This window comes from Girardinichthys multiradiatus, chromosome X (genome assembly GCF_021462225.1).
Source record: "Girardinichthys multiradiatus isolate DD_20200921_A chromosome X, DD_fGirMul_XY1, whole genome shotgun sequence".
Classification (NCBI taxonomy): Eukaryota; Metazoa; Chordata; class Actinopteri; order Cyprinodontiformes; family Goodeidae; genus Girardinichthys; species Girardinichthys multiradiatus.
In genome coordinates this window covers 31,378,969-31,400,244 of record NC_061817.1, presented here as the reverse complement: position 1 = coordinate 31,400,244, position 21,276 = coordinate 31,378,969, and the positions used below count along the sequence as shown (strand labels likewise).

General features: G+C 43.1%; 1 protein-coding gene across 1 annotated transcript in view; it reads right to left on the bottom strand.

Annotated features, from left to right (window-relative positions):
• The window catches only part of LOC124862399 (integrin beta-3-like), a 26,429-nt gene extending 15,104 nt beyond the window's left edge, over positions 1 to 11,325 (bottom strand). The window contains exons 1-10 of the mRNA XM_047356285.1: positions 11,169 to 11,325; positions 9,040 to 9,125; positions 7,377 to 7,578; positions 7,019 to 7,271; positions 6,720 to 6,882; positions 6,458 to 6,619; positions 6,278 to 6,373; positions 6,114 to 6,203; positions 4,581 to 4,715; positions 4,061 to 4,490 (exon numbers count right to left, since the gene is read on the bottom strand). Of these exons, the coding sequence (XP_047212241.1) occupies positions 4,061 to 4,490; positions 4,581 to 4,715; positions 6,114 to 6,203; positions 6,278 to 6,373; positions 6,458 to 6,619; positions 6,720 to 6,882; positions 7,019 to 7,271; positions 7,377 to 7,578; positions 9,040 to 9,125; positions 11,169 to 11,310 (1,759 nt within the window). The 5' untranslated portion in view covers positions 11,311 to 11,325. The remainder of the gene's footprint in view (positions 1 to 4,060; positions 4,491 to 4,580; positions 4,716 to 6,113; positions 6,204 to 6,277; positions 6,374 to 6,457; positions 6,620 to 6,719; positions 6,883 to 7,018; positions 7,272 to 7,376; positions 7,579 to 9,039; positions 9,126 to 11,168) is intronic.
• Between the last annotated feature and the right edge of the window lie 9,951 nt (positions 11,326 to 21,276).

The window sequence follows — 21,276 nt, the reverse complement described above, 5'->3', positions numbered from 1 at the left end:
AGGCCCCACCAGCAGCTGTCTACGCCCGAGCCATGGACCCAGAGACCCGAGACCCTGGGACATATCACTTCCCAAGCAGAGGCCTGAGAGAGCCCAGGGGTTCAGGCCCCGACAAGCAGCCACGGGGAGTGAGCCAGCACACACCAAAGCACCCAATCCCGGACACCGAGAACCACAAGTACAACAGTGGGCAGAGACATCAACCACCGGCAGGTAGTGTGGCGGGGAGGAAATAGGCGCCACATTTGATGGGGGGCCTAAACTGATCCAGGAGAGGGAGCAGTCCAAGACCCAGCCTGACACAAAAAACAGGCACACAGTCACACGTTCCCACCCTCAAGCGTACACATAAAAACACTCAAACCCACGCACCCAACGTAAAGACAAACAACAATGGATGTTGTACACTCACTCACACCCCATACATACTCTATGCTCCCAAGTTCAGGCGCCGATACCCCATAGGAGCAACCAGCCCCCGGACCCAGGAGGTGGTCCCCTTCCCTCCGGGGGTGGAGACAGGCAAACCGCCAAAGCACCTGAACCTGGGCTGGGCTAGCCTTAGCTGGTGCCTGAACCTGAGCGACCCCGGCCTGGCCTGGTTACCCGGCTGGTGCATGTTTCCCTCTCATGAACTGATGGGCTGGGGCTGCTGGTGCTGGCCGGATGGTTGGGCGGGCTTGGCGGTGTGCTGCTCTGCTGGCTGTTATGTCCTGGAGGGGGATCGAGGAATGGCCTAGAGGGTGGCGTGGAGGGGTTGCAGCATGTGGGGTGGGGGGTTATGTCCTCTTCGATTTGGGGTCAACGGCATTTGGATCGGCTAAGCGGCAGTGGTGGAGCTGAGCTAGATAATGTTTCTCCTTGGGCTATCGTTGCAGTGGCAGTGATGTGGAGTGTTTGTATGGTTGCAGGGGTGTGGTAGGGGACGCCGGCCCTGAGTGCTTACCGCTGGCCGGGGACCTCTTGCTGGGTGAGTTTGTCCCATCCTGGTGTGGGGTGGGGGGTTCCATTGTGGGCGTGGTGCTTGATGGTGTCTGCCCTGATGCGCCTGCAGGCGGGGGCTGGGGTAGCGCTGTGCTGTGTGGTGGGGGCAGGATGTGGCGGGGGTGCTTGGAGTGGGGCTGTGTGTGGAGCTTGCGCTGTGTGGGTGTGGCTTCGTCAGCTTTTCGGGGATGAAGCTCACTTGTGGGGGTGTGCCACTCTGCTGTGGGAAGGGGATTCAAGGCGTATGGGTTCAGGGGCATGTGTTCAATATCTTTATCCTGGTTGAGGGTGGCCCTGTGGGGAAATTGATGTTGGGGTTCATTGGGGGTAGGGGGCTCATGGGGTTAGTATCGGAATTCATTGGGGTTTGGGACTATTTCATCCTGTGGCGGCTCTGGTTGGCGGACTAGTTTGGACCGTGTAGAACCCTCTTTTGTACATGGCCCCCTCTCCAGATGAGGATGGGGGTCGTTGGGGACTGGGGTCGGGGATGGGGGTTGGGGTCCGGTCCTGGGTCGGTCAGGTTCAGGCACCAGCCCAGGCTAGCCCAGCCCACATTGAGGTGCTGATGCGGCCTGCCTGTCTCTACCCCTGGAGGGAAGGGGACCACTTCCTGGGTCTGGGGGCTGGTTGCCCTTATGGGGTATCGGCACCAGGACCTGGGAGTATAGAGTATGTATGGGGAGTGTGAGTGAGTCTACAATGTCCATCGTTGTTTGTCCTTACGTTGTCTTTACGTTTCCTTCCCGCCACACTACATGCGTGTGGTTGATGTCTCTGCCTGCTGGTGTACTTGTGGTACTCGGTGTCCGGGGCTGGATACTTTGGTGTGAACTGGCTCAATCCCGGTGGCTGGTTGCCATGGCCTGGACCCCTGGGTCCTGTCGGGCCTCTGCTTGGGGAGTGATATGTCCCAGGGTCCATGGCTGGATCTGCTCGGGTGTAGATGGCTGCCGGCAGGGCCTGTGGGCTCATCGCTGCATGTCCCTAGGGCTTCTGCACTGAGGCTGCTAGGTGGTTCCCCGGGACGCTCCCCTGCTCTTCTTTGGGGGGTTGCAGTAGTCCCGGAGATGGTTCTCCTGGGGTTCCTGTTCTCTGGGGGGCCTTTGGATGTCCATGGCTCGGATCTCCTCCGTATCTGTCCAAAGTCCTGGGGGGCAGGTCTGTGGCTCCTCGCTATTGCATATTTTTATGGAGAAACCTTGTATATATATATATAGTGAGGGAAGAATGGAGCGGGAGATCGACAGACGGATTGGTGCGGCTGCCACAGTAATGGGTGCGCTGTGCCGGTCCGTTGTGGTGAAGAGAGAGCTGAGCCGAAAAGCAAAGCTCTCAATTTACTGGTCAGTCTACGTTCCTACCCTCACCTATGGCCATGAACTTTGGGTCATGACGACCGAAAGAACGAGATCCCGGATACAAGCGGCTGAAATGAGTTTCCTCCGTAGGGTGGCCGGGCACTCCCTTAGAGATAGGGTGAGGAGCTCGGCCATCCGGGAGGGGCTCGGAGTAGAGCCACTGCTCCTCCACATCGAGAGGAGCCAGTTGAGGTGGCTCAGGCATCTATACCGGATGCCTCCTGGACGCCTTCCTCGGGAGGTGTTCCAGGCACGTCCCACCGGGAGGAGGCCCAGGGGACGGCCCAGGACACGCTGGAGGGACTATCTCTCTCGGCTGGCCTGGGAACGCCTTGGGCTCCCCCTGGAGGAACTGGAGGAGGTGTCTGGAGAGAGGGACGTCTGGGCGTCTCTGTTGAGTCTGCTGCCCCCGCGACCCGGTCCCGGATAAGCGGAAGACGACGAGACACTACACGCCGCTCACACTCAGACCCACAGGTGTAAAGCATTGGCTGTAATACTCCACTTGTGAAAGTAAATCTGTTGGGCTTTTTCTTGGCACTCAGACAACAATTATGAGCGGTACTTTGCCAGACAGGACATGGTTAAAAAAACAAAAAAACATGCAAGGTAATTCGAATGGGAACTGACTGTGAGTGCGAGGACAAGTTATTAATATCTTTTGTTTGTATGATAGACTGGCAAAAAAAAAGAATGCATCCATCCATTCATTGCATATGCGCACCTATCCTAGCACCATGGTGAATAGTCTGTCTATCACTGGATGACACGGAAACACACAGAATAGGCAACCATACACAAACACGCTCATACCTAAAGACAATTTCGAGTAACCAAATAAAAGTCACGTTTTGGAATGGACACACACAGAGGAACATGCAGATTCCATGCAGAAAGTCCAATTGCACGGATTCAAACCCAGGAGCTTCTTGCTCCAAGGCATTTGTAGGTTCGCCCTGTGCATGGGTTTTCTCAGGTTAATGCGAGTAATTAGGCACTGTTAAATGCCGTTTGTTGTGGGTTTTGCATGCATGGTTTTTTGCCTGCCTCTCAATCATAATTCAGCAGCTTGATGAGCCTACCACACACCATCATGAGAGCACCATTTAATGGACCATGACCTGGTAGGACTCTTTAGGACTATTTCAGGATGCAGCCCAGTGAACTGTCACACTTTATCATGCAAAAAGAGGAGCCTGTTGAGTTCTCAATGCACCGTGGAAGACTTTGCCAGGACCCTGCATAGACCATTCATGTATGGTTGTTTTCTTTAACTTGTAACTGAGTTAACTGTAACTCTTATTGCAGAGGAACAGCACTGTGAATTAACAGTAATGGTAAATGGACTGAACTTATATAGCACTTTTCCAGTCATACAGACCGCTCAAAGCGCCACATTCACCCAATCACACTCACTAACGCTCACACATTCATACACAGATCAGTAGGCAACTTGAGGTTAAGTGCCTTGCCCAGGGGCACATTGACATATGGCAGGAGGAAGTTGGAATTGAACCCTCAACCTTCTGATTGCAAGACAACTACTCTTCCTACTGAGCCACAGTCGCCTAATTGTCTCTAAGTAAATTAGACTGCCTAGTTTTTGTCAAAAGACTGTCAGATCCATGAAGGACTTCCTCATAAGTTGTTTAAAACTACAAAGACAACTCCTGCACCTTAGTAAAACACTGACAGAAAATCTTGTACATACTCACCAGAGCAAAGAGCTCCTTTGAAGCGCAAGCAGTTGAAATTGTCACATTCACAGTACTTTCCCCAGATCTGACCAAAACCAGTTGAGTGACAGGAGCACTGTCCACATAAGCAGTCTCCTCTTCCACTGCATACTGGGCTGTCTGGTTTTGAGATGCAGTTGGCATCGTCAGATGGACTGTATTCCTCCAGTGAGCACTCACACCGTGGACCCAGTCGACCCTTGTGACACTGGCAAACCCCACACTCGTAGGTCCCATTGCCGTTGCTGCACACTGGACTATCAGGTACTGCCTTGGCCTCACAGTTGCAGCTACAAGCAAAGTCTACTATAACCTCCAGCGAATCCTTGAAGCCCTGAGGCTTGATGGTAAATGTGCGGCTTTTCTCTTTGGGGCATTTGCGCAGCTGAGCTTCGACACTAAAAGACACCTGTGGAGTGAAAATTTCTTTGATAAAAGATAAACAAACACAGGAGAACCATGCAACATATTGTATTTACAGTTTTCAAACAGTACGTACCGTGTCCCCGATCTTCAAACCAGAGCAGGACTTGAGTCCATGAATGATCTTTCCATCGAAGCAAGTGGCGTTAAATGAAAGATTCAACTCATCTGGGACTCCCAAAAGTTCCAGCTCCACTTTAGACCGAATTTTCTGCACATATAAACACATAAATGTTATTATTAGACAAGGATAACCAGACCAAATGGAAAACTGAAGGAATAAAAAAGCTACTCAAACCATACCAGCCCTATGTAAAAAATATTCGCCCCCTAAACATAGTAAGTTCTGCTACTCGTGGGGGCAGCAACTATCATGAACCCTGTGCACTGGTAATGAGTCTTTTGACCTACTGTTCTTTGCAGCATTGTTTAATAAAGCAAACTGAAAGGTTTTCAAGCATGAACAGCCAGGTTAAGCGCATACCACAGCATCTCAATGGGATTAAAATCCAGACTTTAACTAGACCACTCTCAAATCAGAAATGTGTTATTTTTCTTTAACCATTGAGATGTGGACTTGCTGGTATTCTTCAGATCAGTGTCCTGCTGCATAACCCAAGTGAGCTTTAACCTTAGGTCACAAACTGATAGCCAGACATTCCTCTTGAGGATTTCCAGCCAAAGAGCAGAATTTCCCATTCCATCAGTAAGAGTCTTCCAGGTACTGAAGAAGCAAAGCATCAGCTTACTATAACTCTACCACCCCTGTATTTGACTGTTGGGGATTATTACCATGTTTTTGGCAAATGCGAGACAGGCCTTTGAGGTTTCTTTTTGATCAACAGTGGTTTTGGTCTTGGAACTGTCACGCTGTTGCCCACAGTGTCACGCACTGTCATGATTACTGACCTTAAATGAGGAAAGTGAGGCCTAAAGTGCTTTAGATGTGTTTTTTTTTTTTTTTTGACTTTGTGAAATAGTTATTAGTGCTTTTCTGGAATTATTTTGGTTTATTTTGGTTGCTGGCCAGTTCTGGGAAAGATCGTTACTGCTCCATGGTGTCTCTGTGGGTCAATAAATGGTCTCACTGTGGCTTGGCAGAAAGACCTTTCCCGAATGATATATGTCAGTGTATTTGTTTTTCAACTTAATTTGTTTAAACTGGGACATGAAGTGCTGCTTTTAGAAATCTTTTAGCCATTTTGCTGTTGTCATACAGGTTGTGTTTAATTGATTTATTGGTTTTACAGGAAAGGGAGTAATCAGGCCTGGGTAGGGCTAATGAAACACATTTTTCCAGAAAACATTGTTAATTACTGTAAATGAATGATTATTATAATGGGTGTAATTTCCTCTTCACATGAAGCTACATTGGTTTGGATAGCTTTTTCCATTAACAAAGCAATCATCACATAAAAACTGTATTTTGTATTAGTTCAAGTTTTATTTATCTGATATGAAAATTTGTTTGATCATCTGAAACACCGAAGGGTGACCAAAAAACCAATAGAAAGGAACTCTGTAAGGAGGTAAATTCTTTCTTTCACAGCAATGTATTTACTAAAGCTGTTATATACATATATAAAAATATGTGAAAATATGTGTGTACCGCATAAGCTTCCTGAATCAGCTGAATAACATTCCCAGAGTCATCAGACAGCATTCCCACAGTTGTGCCTGGAATCAGTTGGCTATAATTCTGAAAAAACAGCATATTTTAAAGACGATAATCCATTATTATATTTAAAATATTCATGTATTCTTATTTTTTACCTGGTAAATGGGCACAACATGCCTTGTCACGGCAAAAATTAAATTGATGTTGTTTTCAGACATCTTTTCTGTTATAAGCCCCAAGGAAGGATAGTCCTGGGAAGCACAGGGATTAGAACAGCTCATAAAATAATTTAATGTTAAACTACAGTTTGTCATTATAATTTTTTTTTTAAATACCAGAACAGTTGATTTTTTGTAATTATTGTCAGTGTCGAGGTAACATTCGCCATCATTGGGCTGGACAATGCCAGCTATGCGTCCATCCAGGGCGAAGTGACTTATGGCATCAGTAGTCAACAACAGAAGATGTGAAGCATCTGGACGCCACCCAATCTTCTCCTAACATAGATGGACCCAGAAAAATATAGGACATGAAGCAAAAGGAACACATTCAGTCTGAACATCAATCTCTGAATAGTTTTGAGTTTTTTTTTTATACCTTGCACACTATTGCTTGCATGATAGCATCAAATCCACCCTCAGGACTATCCCTATTCTTGGACACCTTCTGTTTAACCACCTCCTCAGTGAAGCGAGACACTTTCTCTGTCAGTGACAACACATTCTTGAAGCTAAACTGGGGCTGGCATGGATTTGCCGATCTGTTTATTAAGACACAGAACAGTAGTTAAAAAGATCACTTTCACGTTTTCAAACTGCACAGACTTGTGGAGAGTAATCTTGACTACTTTAACTAATCTCTAATGCAAACGCCAACCACTAAATGATCCTACATACCTAAAACAAGGGTTAAGAACAGCTTCTGGAGGGTAAGTGTACATATATGGGGACACGGTCTTGTCCACAAATGCTCCAAATCCCATGCGTAGATTACTGGTTGTTTTGCCCATGGTCTCAGCTAGCTTGTTGCCCAAGGTTTGCAAGCGGAAAAGGTCATCTTCCATTGAATTTGAGAGATCCATCAAGTAGTAGAGATCCACGGGGTAATCTTCCACCTGTTTCACACTCACCTTGAAACGCATGGTATCACCTGAGAAGAAAAGAAAAAAGTGGGATGATATTTTTTAATCTGCAAGCAGCTCCAGTGCATTCTGGAGCATTTATCTTATTTCTATAGCCTTTAAGACCAACATACCCAGTCTTAATGTCATGTGGAGTTTCTGAGGCCTGATTTGAGTTACATCGGCCGCATTTGAAGCCTTGTCACTCAGAGGATTATCCTTCAGAATTTTAAAGGTGCTGGAGGGAAACTCTATAGCTGCTGCACTGCACCCTTCTTTATTTAGGTTTTCTTTGAGGTCGCAGCGAGATAAACTGGATTTTCCCATCCCAAATTCCTGAAAAACAGCCACATCCAATCTGTTGAACACTCAAATGAAATGAGAAATCAGCCTCTGTTTCTGGGCAGATTTGAGAGCATAGTTAGTTATAATAGATTTCAGAAGAAATCGGTGCTCAAGAGGAAAACGAGGACAGAGAAGAAGTCAGAGAAGCCAGGATAGAATAGAGATAGACCAGAGACAGAAACAGAGCCAGAGAGGAACACAGGAGACAGCAAGATGGAGTAAAATCTTGGGAAGAGCAACTCTTGCCAGATAAGGCAGAAATAGAAGAAAAGATTGATTCTATTTGATTTCTTTAATTCCTTTTTGGATACTGTTAATACCAACTTAATTTTTCCAACAGCCAAGCCCAACGACCAGCAACTGATCAGTGATCCTGAACTTTTTCTTTTTATATTTCTGACTGTTTGGCCCTGATTTTAACTCTTTTTTTTAACGCTTATGAGACATGCAGAATTCACATCAACTTTGTCAGTGTATGAATTTTGGTCTCTGAAAGCCCACATTACTGAGAGTTGATTTTATGGACCAAGAGGTGGTCCTTTCAGTGTGCAGTGTTTGAGACAGATGGGAAGTCTTGCTGCAACCAACAAAAGGAGCTAGAGCAGATGGAAGGATCTACTTTAGGGTTCCAGAGACCTTGACGATAAGGCCCATCTAATGTCTTCATTCAGACCAGCAGCAAAGACAAGGGCCAGGCATTGAGACAGTGTTACAGGCTGTGTTCATCCTTTTTTTTAATTAAGATTTTGGGCCAATAAATCTGTTTAAGCAAGACCTCCATCAGGTTTAATACTCATTAGTTTATCACATAAGCTTAAAGGATTTGAAGCTTAAATATACATCATGTTAATTTTTTACTGCTTTACATTATTTTCTCTGTGCTGTTATCAAACATTTTATTTATCACATTTAACCACAGTTAAATTGGTAAATATCTGCAAATAAATCCCCATATGTTTCACATTATTTCTTCTGTGTGAATCAGAGCTTCACAATGAAACTGTGTTCCCATCAACATAATTAGCATATTAAGGATTAATTTATAATTTCACCTAATTAAGAATTGTATTCATAATTTTATTTATAATTTTATTCACAATTAGTTCTTATGCTCAGATTAAACTTTAATTCAGCTTTAAAGGCATACGTGTTTCTAACTCCATCCATCATCCCATCAACTCTGGCCAGCTTCCCAGTCTCCGCTGAAGTAAAGCATCCCCACATCATGATGCTGCCACCAACATGTTTCACACTGCACATGTTGGGGTGGTAGGGTCATGTGTCTTCCATCAGACATAGCATTTCACATTTTCACCAGAAAGTTCAAGCTTTAAATTTTGAAAGCCACATGTTGTTTTCCATCAGCTCTACAGTTATGCACTACATGCAATTAGTCCATCACATGAAATAACAGATTATGAATATTGATTAAGGTAATGTGTGCATTTTTACCTCCTGTGAGCACCATGCACAGCTAGAGTGAACAACAAGGCATTGTTGACAAGTGGTGACGCCATGAGATGTGCATATGTTGGAACCTGGGAAAATGAAACCGAAAAAATATCTGTGTAAAACAATTACTGCAAATCATTCCACTGGGTTGAGCAAAGAGACTTTTAAAGCACAAACACAAATGAACCCGTACAGCTATGAAAATGTTTTTGTTTTCCTACAAATTTCGTTTTTTGAATGGGTAATGGGTAATTCTGCAACTATTGTGCCATGCATAGTTTAATAATAATGACATATTGACCATGCATAATATTAACCAAAACCATTTTTCAAAAATAAACAAACAAAAATCTCTTACTAGCTATAATTAGAGTATAGAGAAAGAATACAAATGACTCTTTGGGTCATTAGCTCATTTTTAAAACTTTAGGGCTGCCTATTGGATTAGTATGTGGAACTTAGACTCTATCAATTATTGGTCACAACGTCTTTATTAAGGGACCAGGGGGCTGCAGCAGAAGAGGTGTGCTCATACATTTCAAGCTTCTAAGGAGATCAATGTGAAAGCCAGGGTTCTCAATTTAACATTTTCAGAAGACAGACAGACTCACCTCACAGTGTTCTTAATATTCTGGATAATTTTTGTGCCTGACAATAATATTTCTGTTTAGCACTTCAGTAACTACACTATTTAGCCAAAAGTATTTGCTTCTCTGCCTTTGCACACTTATGACATTAAACTTTTAATCCACTGGTTTAAATGATTGTGACCCTCCTTTTGTAACTATAACCACGTCAGCTCTTCGAGGAAGGCTTTCCACAAGGTTTAGGGATGCGTTAATGAGAAACTTTTACCATTCTCCCAGAAGCACATTTGTGAGGTCAGACACTGATGTTGGACAAAAAGACCTGGCTCAAAATATCTGCGCTAATTCTTCCCAAAGGTATTCTGTTGGGTTGAGGTCAGGACTTTGTGCAGGCCAGTCAAGTTGTTACACATCAAACTCCCTCATCCATGTCTTTATTGCCCTAGGTTTGTGAACTGGTGTGCATGATGTTGAACCAGAAAGGGACCATCCCCAAATTGTTACAACAGAGTTGGGATTATGAAATTGTCAAACATGTCTTAAAAAGTTAGCAACTGCTAAACCCAGATTAATCCATTGGATTGCCAGACAAAGAGGAATGTTTCATACTCCAGAAAACATGTTTCCACTGCTCTAAAGTCCAGCGGTGGCATGCCTTACACCTCTGCATCTGATCCTTTGCATTACACTTGGTTATGTAAAGCCTGGATGCAACTGCTCAGTCATTGAAACCCATTCCATGAAGCTCTCTATGCACTGTTCATGAGCTAATTTGAAAGCTACATGAAGTTTACAGTGGAATATTTAGTAGCAAGAAAATTTCCTGACTGGATTTATGGCACAGGTGGCCTCCTAGGGTACTACAGTGGAATTCACTGAGCCACTGAGAGACCCATTCTTTAACAAGTATTTGTTGAAGAAGTATGCATGCCTAGGTACTGGATTTTCTTCAATTGTGGTCATTGAAATGATTTCAACGCCTTAATTTAATTTGGAGCGGTGACCGGATCCTTTTGGTAATATGTAAAATTATATCAGCTTCCAGCGGTATCCAGAGTCACAGACAGTTTTACAGGTTATAATTATTTATATTAAATCCTGTACATTTCGGTAGTTTGATGTAACGTTTTGTGCTGTTTTAATATCACAGAGTTGAAATAAAGACAATTAAGTTCCATGATATCAAGCAAGTAGCCTACGTTAAGTTGTTTTTAAAGTTTTTTTATTGGTGCAGCAGGGAATACACGGAGATCGCCTCGCCCTAGGAAGAGCATCCCGTCTTTTTACTCCCTTATAAGGAAAGGAGAGTTTATAGGAGCCATCCAACATTGTCGGCCTGTTTAAGTCATCCAGAAGATATTTTCCTTCATTTTCCTTTAAGAAGACAAAGTTAAATAGCTACAATCTCCTACAACCGGGTTCTTTTATTTTTACCATCAACAGATTACTTTTGTAGTTGGAAAAGCGCCATGTCGCCTCTGCAGGTGGATATTTGAAAAGTTGGCAACGAAATAAAAAGTATTTAATAGGAAAATATCTTACCGCAAGCGTTTGATGCATAGAGAAACAGAAAGGCTAAACAGTGTAGTAAAGAACCCATGGCTGGAGAGCGCTCAGATCCGTTGTTCCTTGTTCTCTTCTCAACTTGTGTCCGAGTTGCATCTGGAGAGCTTCCCCCATGCATCAGCGTGAAGGGGAACAGCAGCGTTTATGACATGCTCAGACACGTACCTGTACACTCATTCATTTGGTAACTTGTGATGAGATGATAATTAATTAACCTCAGATTGCTGATGAATTTCACAACTTTGTTTTCAACATCCAGACGAACTACATGATTTTATTTATGGGCATCTCTATCAAATCGTTGATAATTTTTTCTGTGTAAACTCAAAATGATGCCCATGTGCAAAAGGGGTTCACAAATTTCCACTATAGCTTATTGTTTTTTTAATAAACGCGATAAAGATAAGCATATTTTAATTATAATATCATAGCCAAAAGGAACGAAAACGATGCAACATGTCTGGTTCTAAGGGATGATTCCTATTCTTTGTAAATGTACACTATTTCCAGTTACAAGCGCCTCCTCCCTTCGTTTTGCAAGATTCGCCCTTTCGTAATGATGCAGGTTCATATTATTTGTGAGAGATTATAGCCTTAATAAATATATTCTACTTAGAATTTAAATGGAACTCGGTTTGAGAATTGACATAAACATTAAACTTTTCTTAACACTGCCTCGATTTGTTGCCTCAGTCGGTAAAAACTGGACTGACTTTCATTCAATTAAGTTGAGCTGCTGTGTGTCTGCTCTGCCCTCTACTGGACAGAAGCGGTTACAGGATGTGACAATTGTTAGGAAAAGTAAGTCAAAAAGTGAGGACAACAGCTCTAATACTTCAAAGTGGCATTGTGTAGTATATGTTTAATGTTTCTTTAGAAAAAATTGTTTGAACATGTCTAAATGTCCTGGTCAGATGTTCAGTTTTTGCTCTTTTGTCAGACTTTCACGTTTCAGATTATTAAACAACTCTCATTTAGTTTTCATTTAGCCATTCAGAACTTGCTGGTTTAGATCAATGTCCTGTCAAGTGTGTTCAAGCTAAATGTCATAAACTGTTTAGACATTCTTCTTTAGAGCTTTCTGCTAGAGAACAGAGTTTGCTGTTCCATCACTTACTGCAAGCCTTCGAGGTCCCGGGACAGCAAATCAACCCCATACTGTCACACTACCACCACCATGTTTGACTTAGTTGTTTTTTTGCAAAAGCTGAGTTAGTTTTGCATCTGATGTAATGACAGACATACCTTCCAAAAGTTCTGTTCTGGTCTCATCTGTCAACAAAAATATTTTCCTATCTTAGTAGTGATTAATATTTTTTGGGCAGGTTTGTTTCGATCTTTGTTCTTTTTAGTCAGCAGATGGTTTGGCCTTAGGATTCTCCTTTGGGTGACAGTTTTGCCCAGTCTCTTGCTTATTGTTAAATCCTGAATGAGTTATTGATGCAGTCTTGTAATTTGGGTAGGTCAGTCTTTCTTTGAAAAGTTACACCTTTTCTCTATTTGTGGAAAATGGCTATTACTGTGGTACATTGGAGCTCCAAAACCTTAGAAACGACCATTTCAAGAACTGTTAGGTGTAATTAACCTTGTTTCTTATTTTAATGGATTTCTTTAAGGGCATGACGTGTTGAAAATTGTAAGCCTGCTTCATGCTGTCAGACAGGTTCTACTTAAGGTATTTGTTGATTCTACAGACCTGGAAGTAAAGGGACCTGAGTGTGACAGGTGAAACTGAACTCCACTTTCCAAAACATTTAATTATTCAGTTAATTAATGTTATAATGGCGTGAGGCAATTACTTTTTTACATGGATAGAAAAGTTTATTTCCCTTAAACAATGAAATTATCACCTTGAAGCTGCATATAGTTTACTCAGGTTATCTTTGTCTAAAATACAGTTTTATTTGATGATCTGAATCCTTTGACTGAGACAAAAATGGGCCAAAGTCCACAAAGAAAAAAGACCTCAGGAAACCTCTTCAGAAAGAAATTCAGGGTCAGGTAAAACTTTACATTTTTGTTTAAGTTTTTAAAACAAAGATTTGATTGTATGTCTGTTGCAAGGCATGTTAAAATATGTGTAAAATAATAGATGTTATTAACAATTTCACCTTTGCAAATTATTCAGGGGTGTTCTGCCCCCTTTCTTCTGATGTTTCTATAATAACCCGAAGGTACAGAACTGAAATAGAATGAATGTATGTAAGAACAAACACATGGCAGAAAAGTCACCAGATTGTGCCAACTTTAAAACCCCGGTTTATGAATCTGAAAAATGACTTCCACATAAAAGCTTGTTCTTTTCAATATTTAATGTTGAAAATAGAAGAAAATGTATGGAGGAAAACTCAGACTGTTGCACAGATATTAACTTAGAAGGAGTTTTTGGGTATACGGATGTGTGTGCCGGGGCTCACAGAAGCAGACAATGCTTCTTATCTCTGCACTTGTCCATTTATTGAATCTTTATCCATAAGCCCGCTACTATTCTCCAGTCTGTTGCTAAGTTACTGCCATCCTTGTCCATGACCTGCTGCAAAGAAGAAATGACAGAAATAGAGAAATAAGTAGGAAAGCTATAATAGTTAACTGTTCTGCTGGCATCAAGCTTTCAGTGTAGGTGGACGGGAATAACACACAGGTAGATAATACACAGTGAGCAATGAAAATCCCTCTTCAGTAATGACTGATTTGGATCTATTGGCTCCACAAGGCACCTGTAACGAACAGCCCGTCACATCAATGGCATTTTAGGAAGAGGTACTGTATGCTCTGCTTGTCTTGAATAAAAAAAAAAGCTACAGACTGGGTCAGATGGCAGCCAATTAAGAATGAACAAGAAGGAAGTAGGGGGAGGCATGTGGTGAGAATAAAAGGGTCCTGACCTGCGTTACAGATCTATCTGGAACCCTTAAAGCTTTTCACAGAGTCTGAAAAGCCAATATTGAAACAGGATCACTCTCAGACAAAAATCAGCATTTGATTAACAGGAGGCAGCTTAGGCTTTTCTGCTTTGGCAGGGGCAAGGGTCAAGTGTGGGGCGATATGAGGTTTTTGTCAGGTGATTCGTCTGCGGGGTTTATAAGAAGCCCCCATCCGTCGCTGATCTGGGACATTGTGTATTTGTGTTGTGCCGCACCTCAATCCGATCTGCCTTCTTCTGCAGCCCCTCTCTGGAGCTGAGGCTTACATTTCCAAATCCCTTGGGGTGAACGTTTATATGAGGAGAAAATAAACATTAATAAACATTCAGCTGAGAACACATTGGGAAGGAGAAATTAAAAGGAGGGTTTCGTGTTCCTCAGGAATGTCTTCACATGCAACAGTGCAGATTCAAAGAAAGGACTTAAAGAGAAAAACTGGATGAAAGAGGGTGAACAAAGAGACAGAGGAGACAAATCTGCGATTTTCAGATGTGTCTAAATGTAAATGAGCTTTAACGAGTGCTGGCTTCGTGCATGGTGTGTCTCCTGTCTGTGCTGGAGCAACAAAGAAGGAAAAACAAAAATCCTCTATTAGATTTTTGAATCTGGCAATCTGTTTCTCAAACAAAGATTTTCATTTGAGCCTTTTGAAGCAGGCAGGCTGAAATGGAGGACGCACGTGCAAATATCTCTGCAGTAAACTGCTTAAGGAAACTTTATGACTGATGCTTGTTTAGTGGAATGTTAATGCGAGGCACCAATCTGCTGTGGTGCTAGAGCAGTTTATATTGGAGTAATTAATGGCTGTATTACATCTCTCTCATTAGGATTCCCAGAGGTGGAAAAATCCTTAAGATCAAAAATTGGCCTTTGACATTTTTTATAGTAGCTAAAAAAAAATAAAATAAATCACAGTTCAGTCTCCCTAATTTGTTCTGGCATTTAATTGCGCCATACCTCTTCTTTAGCAGAGGAACGGACAGAAAGACATCTTCACAGTTCAAAGTTTGCTTTGATCAGCTGTTGCAGGGCCATCTTAGGAAGCATTCCTAAATGAAAGGAGATGTTTGGAAGAATGTCAGGTGAGCATCACAAAGGGAAGGGCATGCCTTTAAGAAATGTAATTGTGGGTAAGAAGCTGAGGTTAGGAGCGGGGGCGGGGTCAAACATAATTTCTCTGTTGCTGCGAATGTCTCTGCTTGGTTTTTTGTTGCTAGGCTGCCACTTCCCTCATGTTGAGTGGAAAATTTTCCTCTTCGCATCAACTTCTGAGGACAGAAGAACCGCAGACAGGGCGAATAATGTATTAGCATGTCAAAAATCGAATTTTCCGACATCATATAACTTGAGTGTTTTATCTTTGTTTAAAGGGAGATAATTAAAATCATGTAAATCCTCAAAAGAGGTAACTGAATCCAGTTAAATGTCAGATGAGTCAAAGCTTAAACAGTGGACTTTCTGCTTTAATGAAAGCAACTTGCCAACAATAGGGGTTGAAAATAGAAACATATTTAAGTGGTGACATGTTTTTCTTTGGGGATTTCAACTTTGTCTATTATAGAAGAAGGTTGTGGTTTGCTAATTCTTTGACTCGTTCCTTTAATTGATGTATATAGCAGGAAATCTGGATATTAGCATACTGTATACTAATGATGTTATAGGAAACATGCACAAAATAGTTCATATTAGTGCAGGTGTCATGGTTCTAGTTTTCACATCTTACATTTAAAGGAATAAAACTTGGCCAGATTGTTATTTTCTAAAAGATTATTTTGAAACTTAAAACGCAAATAGGTCCTGTGTCCTGGGCCATATCTCAGTTGAGATAAGGCCCAGCCCCTCTCCATGACCCTGCACATATAAGCAGGCATAGACAATAGAGGGATGGAAGGAAAACCCAAGAAGTATAGCCTTCAAACAAATGCATCATAAATACTGTCTAATAATAAAGCAAATAATTGCCATCTGACACAAGAGCCGTGTGCTTGTATTGAAGCGTCTTAGAAGGGGTCTTCACATGCACAACTAATGTTGTGCTGTGACTCATAATTAGTAATGATCTACAAATAGAATTGCATTGTTTAGGCTTATTAAAGCCATGACTTCTGGCTGGAGGAACTTTTATTGTAGTGGCTGTTAATTGCCAGTATTATTGGTAATACCAAGACCACAAACAACTGAACATAGTCACTACAATAATTAACCATGTAAGCTGTTGGCACATAGTCAAAAGTCAATAAATAGGTCATAAAAAAATCCTAGAACTTTAATTTTACAGATTTGTTTCTGTGTAATATTTTATTTAGTCAGTATCATTTTCAATAATTTTCAGTCAGTAACACTATAAAGTTGTGAAACTCTACAAGACAGAAATGTTACGAAGAGCTTTGTAAATTTGAAAAAGTCATTGCAGTCAGTGTTTCTTGTTACATTGTAAGATACTTATATTTTCTAATTATTTTTATTCAAAAACCTTTATTGTTTTACACTGAGTGCCTCCCAGGACATATAAAGAAAGGATTCGGGTGTTGAGTTGTAACAGGAGGAGTACTCAAGTACAGGCAAAACCAGAACAATGAAGCAGAGACTGATGAAAAGTTTAAGTGAAGTTTATTAACAAAGGGTGGAAGTAGATTCGTCCTGTAAGGGAATAGGAAGACATTACTTGAGTAATCCACAGGAGAATGGGTGAGAATAAAGAGGAGAATGTATTTGTCGTTCTTACAGGCTCTTGGGAGAGAGGTAAGTTTCGGAGGAGGAGGCAAAGGATATCCAGGAGGAAAGTGATTCCATCTTCGAGGTAAGTTTGTGTTCCAATCTTAACAGTACTTCCCCCTCAAGTGTCGCCTCCAGGCGAACCAAAACGCTTCTCCGGTGATGAGGCTTGGGTCCCAAATAAACGACGTGGGAATCCATGTTCTCTCCTCAGGTCCATAGCCCTCCCAATCCACCAAGAACTGGTGTCCACGACCTCTCCTATGAACATTTAGGATCCGTCGAACAGTGTCGAGGTGGGGGGTCGTGGTTGCTGGGGTTCAGTGGGCTCTGAATGACAGGTTTAATTTGAGAGACATGGAAGGTAGGATAGATGTGCATAGTCCTGGGAAGTTGCAGTCTGACAGCAGAAGGGTTGATGATTTTAATGATGGGAAAAGGTCCAATGAATCGAGGAGCCAACTTTTTGTAAAAATCCTTCAGGTGTATATCACGAGTAGATAGCCATACCTTCTGACCCACCATGAATTGAGGGGCTGGGGTCCGATGATGATCCGCCATTCTCTTGTTTTGTTCCATCGACCTCCCAAGAGCCTGTTTAGTCTGCCTCCAAAACCTCCTACAGTGCCTGAGATGATGCTGGACCGAGGGTACCGAAATCTCCTGTTCCTGAGAGGGAAAAAGAGGATGTAGATAGCCCAAGGATGCTTCAAAGGGTGTTAATCCGGTAGCAGAGGATGAATGAGTATTGTGGGCGTACTCAACCCATGCTAAATGAGATGACCATGAAGACAGATTATTGTTGATAACACAACGAAGTAGTGACTCAAGTTCTTGATTAGCTCTTTCACACTGACCGTTAGATTGAGGGTGTTAACCAGAAGACAGACTCACAGAAGTGCCGAGAGCTCGACAGAATGACTTCCAGACCTGCGAAACAAACTGTGGACCTCTGTCAGAGACAATGTCAGTGGGAATGCCATGTAACCGAAAAACATGTTGAATGATGAGCTGAGCAGTCTCGTGTGCAGAAGGAAGTTTAGGTAATGGAATGAAGTGAACAGCCTTGGAAAATTGATCAATGATGGTGAAAATGGTGGTGTTACCTTCAGATGGAGGTAGTCCCGTGACAAAATCTAAGGAAATGTGAGACCATGGTCGTCCAGGAATTGGGAGTGGTTGAAGAAGTCCACAACAAGGTCGATGCGAACTTTTGGTTTGAGCACACACAGAGCAGGCAGAAACAAACTCCCTTATATCACTGTTGATTGTAGGCCACCAAAAATGCCGTTTAGCAAAGGATAACATTCTGTTGTTTCCTGGATGGCAAGAGAACTTGGAGACGTGAATCCAAGCAAGGACCTTACTGATAGCAGTCTTAGGGACAAAAAGACGATTAGGAGGTCCTGTACCTGGGTCTGGTTCCACTTGCTGTGCTTGGCAAATCTCATTCTCAATCCTCCATATGATGGCTCCAATGGTGCAGGAGGGGGGCAGAATGGGCTTGTTGCACTTGGAGTTATCTGAGGAAGAGAACTGTTGAGACAGGCCGTCAGGCTTGGCGTTTTTAGACCCTGGCCAGTAAGTAATAGAGAAGTGGAACCTTGAAAAAAAAAGTGACCATCTGGCCTGTCTGGCGTTCAGTCTCTTGGCCTGTTGTAAGTAAACAAGATTCTTATGGTCAGTCAATATGATGAACCGAACCTCAGAGCCTTCCAGCCAGTGTCTCCACTCCTCTAATGCCAGTTTAATGGCAAGAAGCTCTCGGTTACCCACAACATAGTTGGCCTCAGAAGGAGATAGAAGTTGGGAATGTCGGGGGAGGACTGTGGGTCAGACCAAAGCGCAGACAAGAGCTCGGTAGCCGCATCTTAGTACTTCCTTGTTTATTCAAAAAATATCCAAAACGTAACAAAAACACTGCAGGGAAGAATCATAGGTACAGTCCAAAACTTACATGAACTCTGCAGGTCACTTAAGGCAAAACGTAGCAAAAACGTAGCATAGTCTCCAAACGAAGCATAGACAAAGCATAGACATGGTAGGGAACGGGGTAGTAACAGAACGAACCAGCGAGGAACTCAGCAAACAGGAACTACTAAATACACAGAGCACAAAGAGGGGAACAAAAGGCAGGTAATCAAAGAAACAGGGAACAGGTGTGACATGGACGCAGGGAGACAGAGGGAGCAGGTGACCTAATAAGACTAAGACATGAGGGAAAGGGACTGATTAACAAAACAGTGAACAAGACCTAAACGAAAACTACAGACCAAGATAAACAGAATCAAGAATAAACATGAACTAAGGAAACTGAGAACTGGAGGTAGCACAACAACCTAAGATCTAAGGACTAGCAAAGAAACCATAAAGTCCAAAATGTCACTCCATGACAGGGAAAAGAAGGCACATGGGTGTTGACGATTATCCTTGGGGGAACGTTGAGACAGGACGGCCCCCACACCTGAGTCCGAAGCATCCACTTCCACTATGAACTGAATGTGAGGGTCAGTTATTACACAAGATGGGAGCAGAAGAAAACAGTTGTTTCAACTTACAAAAGGCACCCTCGGCCTCAGAGTTCCACGAGAATGTGCGGAGGGTGGAAGTAAGTTTGGTAAGGGGAGCTGCGACTCGGCTGAAGTCCCTGATGAAGCATCTGTAAAAGTTCGCAAACCCCAGAAATCGTTGTAGCTGTTTTCTGTTTTCTGGTCTGGGCCACTCTGCCATTGCCTTGACCTTCTCGGGATCCGTCCAAACCTGTCCACTCTCAAAAATCAGTCCCAAGAAAGATATGGATGAGGCATGAAAATCGCACTTCTCTGCTTTGACGAAAAGTTGGTTCTCAAGGAGTCTCTGAAGAACAGTGCAAATGTGTTGAGAATGTTGCTGAGGGTTCCTGGAAAAAATGTATATGTCGTCTAGATAGACAAAAACAAACTGATTTAGGAGATCCCTCAGAACGTCGTTAATGAGGGCCTGAAAAACTGCAGGAGCGTTGGTGAGACCAAAAGGCATCACCAAATACTCAAAATGACCCAATGGTGTTGTGAAAGCAGTTTTCCACTCATCGCCATTCTTGATGCGAACCAGATGGTAGGCATTGCGGAGATCTAACTTTGTAAAAATGGTAGCCCCTTGAAGTTGTTCAAAAACGTAATATATCAGAGGGAGTGGATATTTATTCTTAATGGTAATGTTGTTAAGTTCTCTGAAGTCAATACATGGTCTCAATGATTTGTCCTTCTTGGAAACAAAACAAAATCCTGCCCCCAAAGGCGAGGTGGAGGGACGGATGATACCAGATGCTAAGGAGGATTCAATGTACTCACGCACAAACTCCCTCCCGGGGCCAGACAGGTTGTAAAGTCTGCTAGAGGGGAGGGGAGCCCCGGGAAGGAGATCAATGGCAAAGTCGTAAGGGCGGTGGGGGGAAGAGAGAGAGCCTTAGATTTACTGAATACTTGGGCCAAGTCATGATAACAAGGGGGAACAGTAGATAAATCGACCCTCTCTGTCAGTAGAGGGAGAAAAAGAGGACACTGCAACCTTTAAACAGTTCCTTGAACAAAAATCACCTGCCAAGTTGTTCCACCAGGTTGTCACTAATAAGGTTTTGCTCGGCCCCTGAATCAATAAGGGCCGAAACAGGAAAATGTATATTATTGACACAAACTGTGACTGGTAGCGTGAGACGGCTCTCAGGAGAAAAATCAGCAGCACCCTCCCGTATCTCCTGAACTACTGGTGGGATCGGCCTTTTAAACGAAGACGACAGTTTGCAATGAAGTGACCCTTCTTGCCACAGTAGATACACTCCTTGGCTTCAAACGTCTCTTTCTCTCTTCACTAGACAGTCTAGTGTGCCCAGTCTGCATGGGTTCTGCCTCTGAATTAAGAGTTACCTCAGTAATCGGGGAAGGGTTTACTGAAGACTCGAGTGGAGGAACCAGGACTGAGGCATGCTGGGAATTGTAGGCCCTTTGCTTGTTTCTTGCCCGTAAACGCTTGTCGATTCGAATTGCTGTTCTTATTAACTTATTTACATCCTCAGGTTCATCTCTAGTGGCTAATTAGTCTTGTACTTGGTCATTTAGAGCACAAGAAAAAATACCTTGTAAGGCAATATCGTCCCATCCTGCCTCCGTGGCAGCGATCTGGAAGTGGATGGAGAATTCGGCGACAGACTGACTTCCTTGTTTTAGCGAGATTAGCCTTATAGGCCCTGTCCCAATACCCGCACTTCCACCCTTGTGTCCCTGAATTGCGTGTTCCCGTTGATGGGTTCGAGTGCGTAGTGTGTCCCAATTCTCCAGAGTGTTCCTTAGCCCTGCCACATTTGTGCCCCACATCTGCCCTTCGGCGAAGTCTGCTTCGATGCGGGCTTCGCCGAAGTATATTACCCACAATTCACTGCTGCAGATGACGTTCTGAGCAAAAACCAA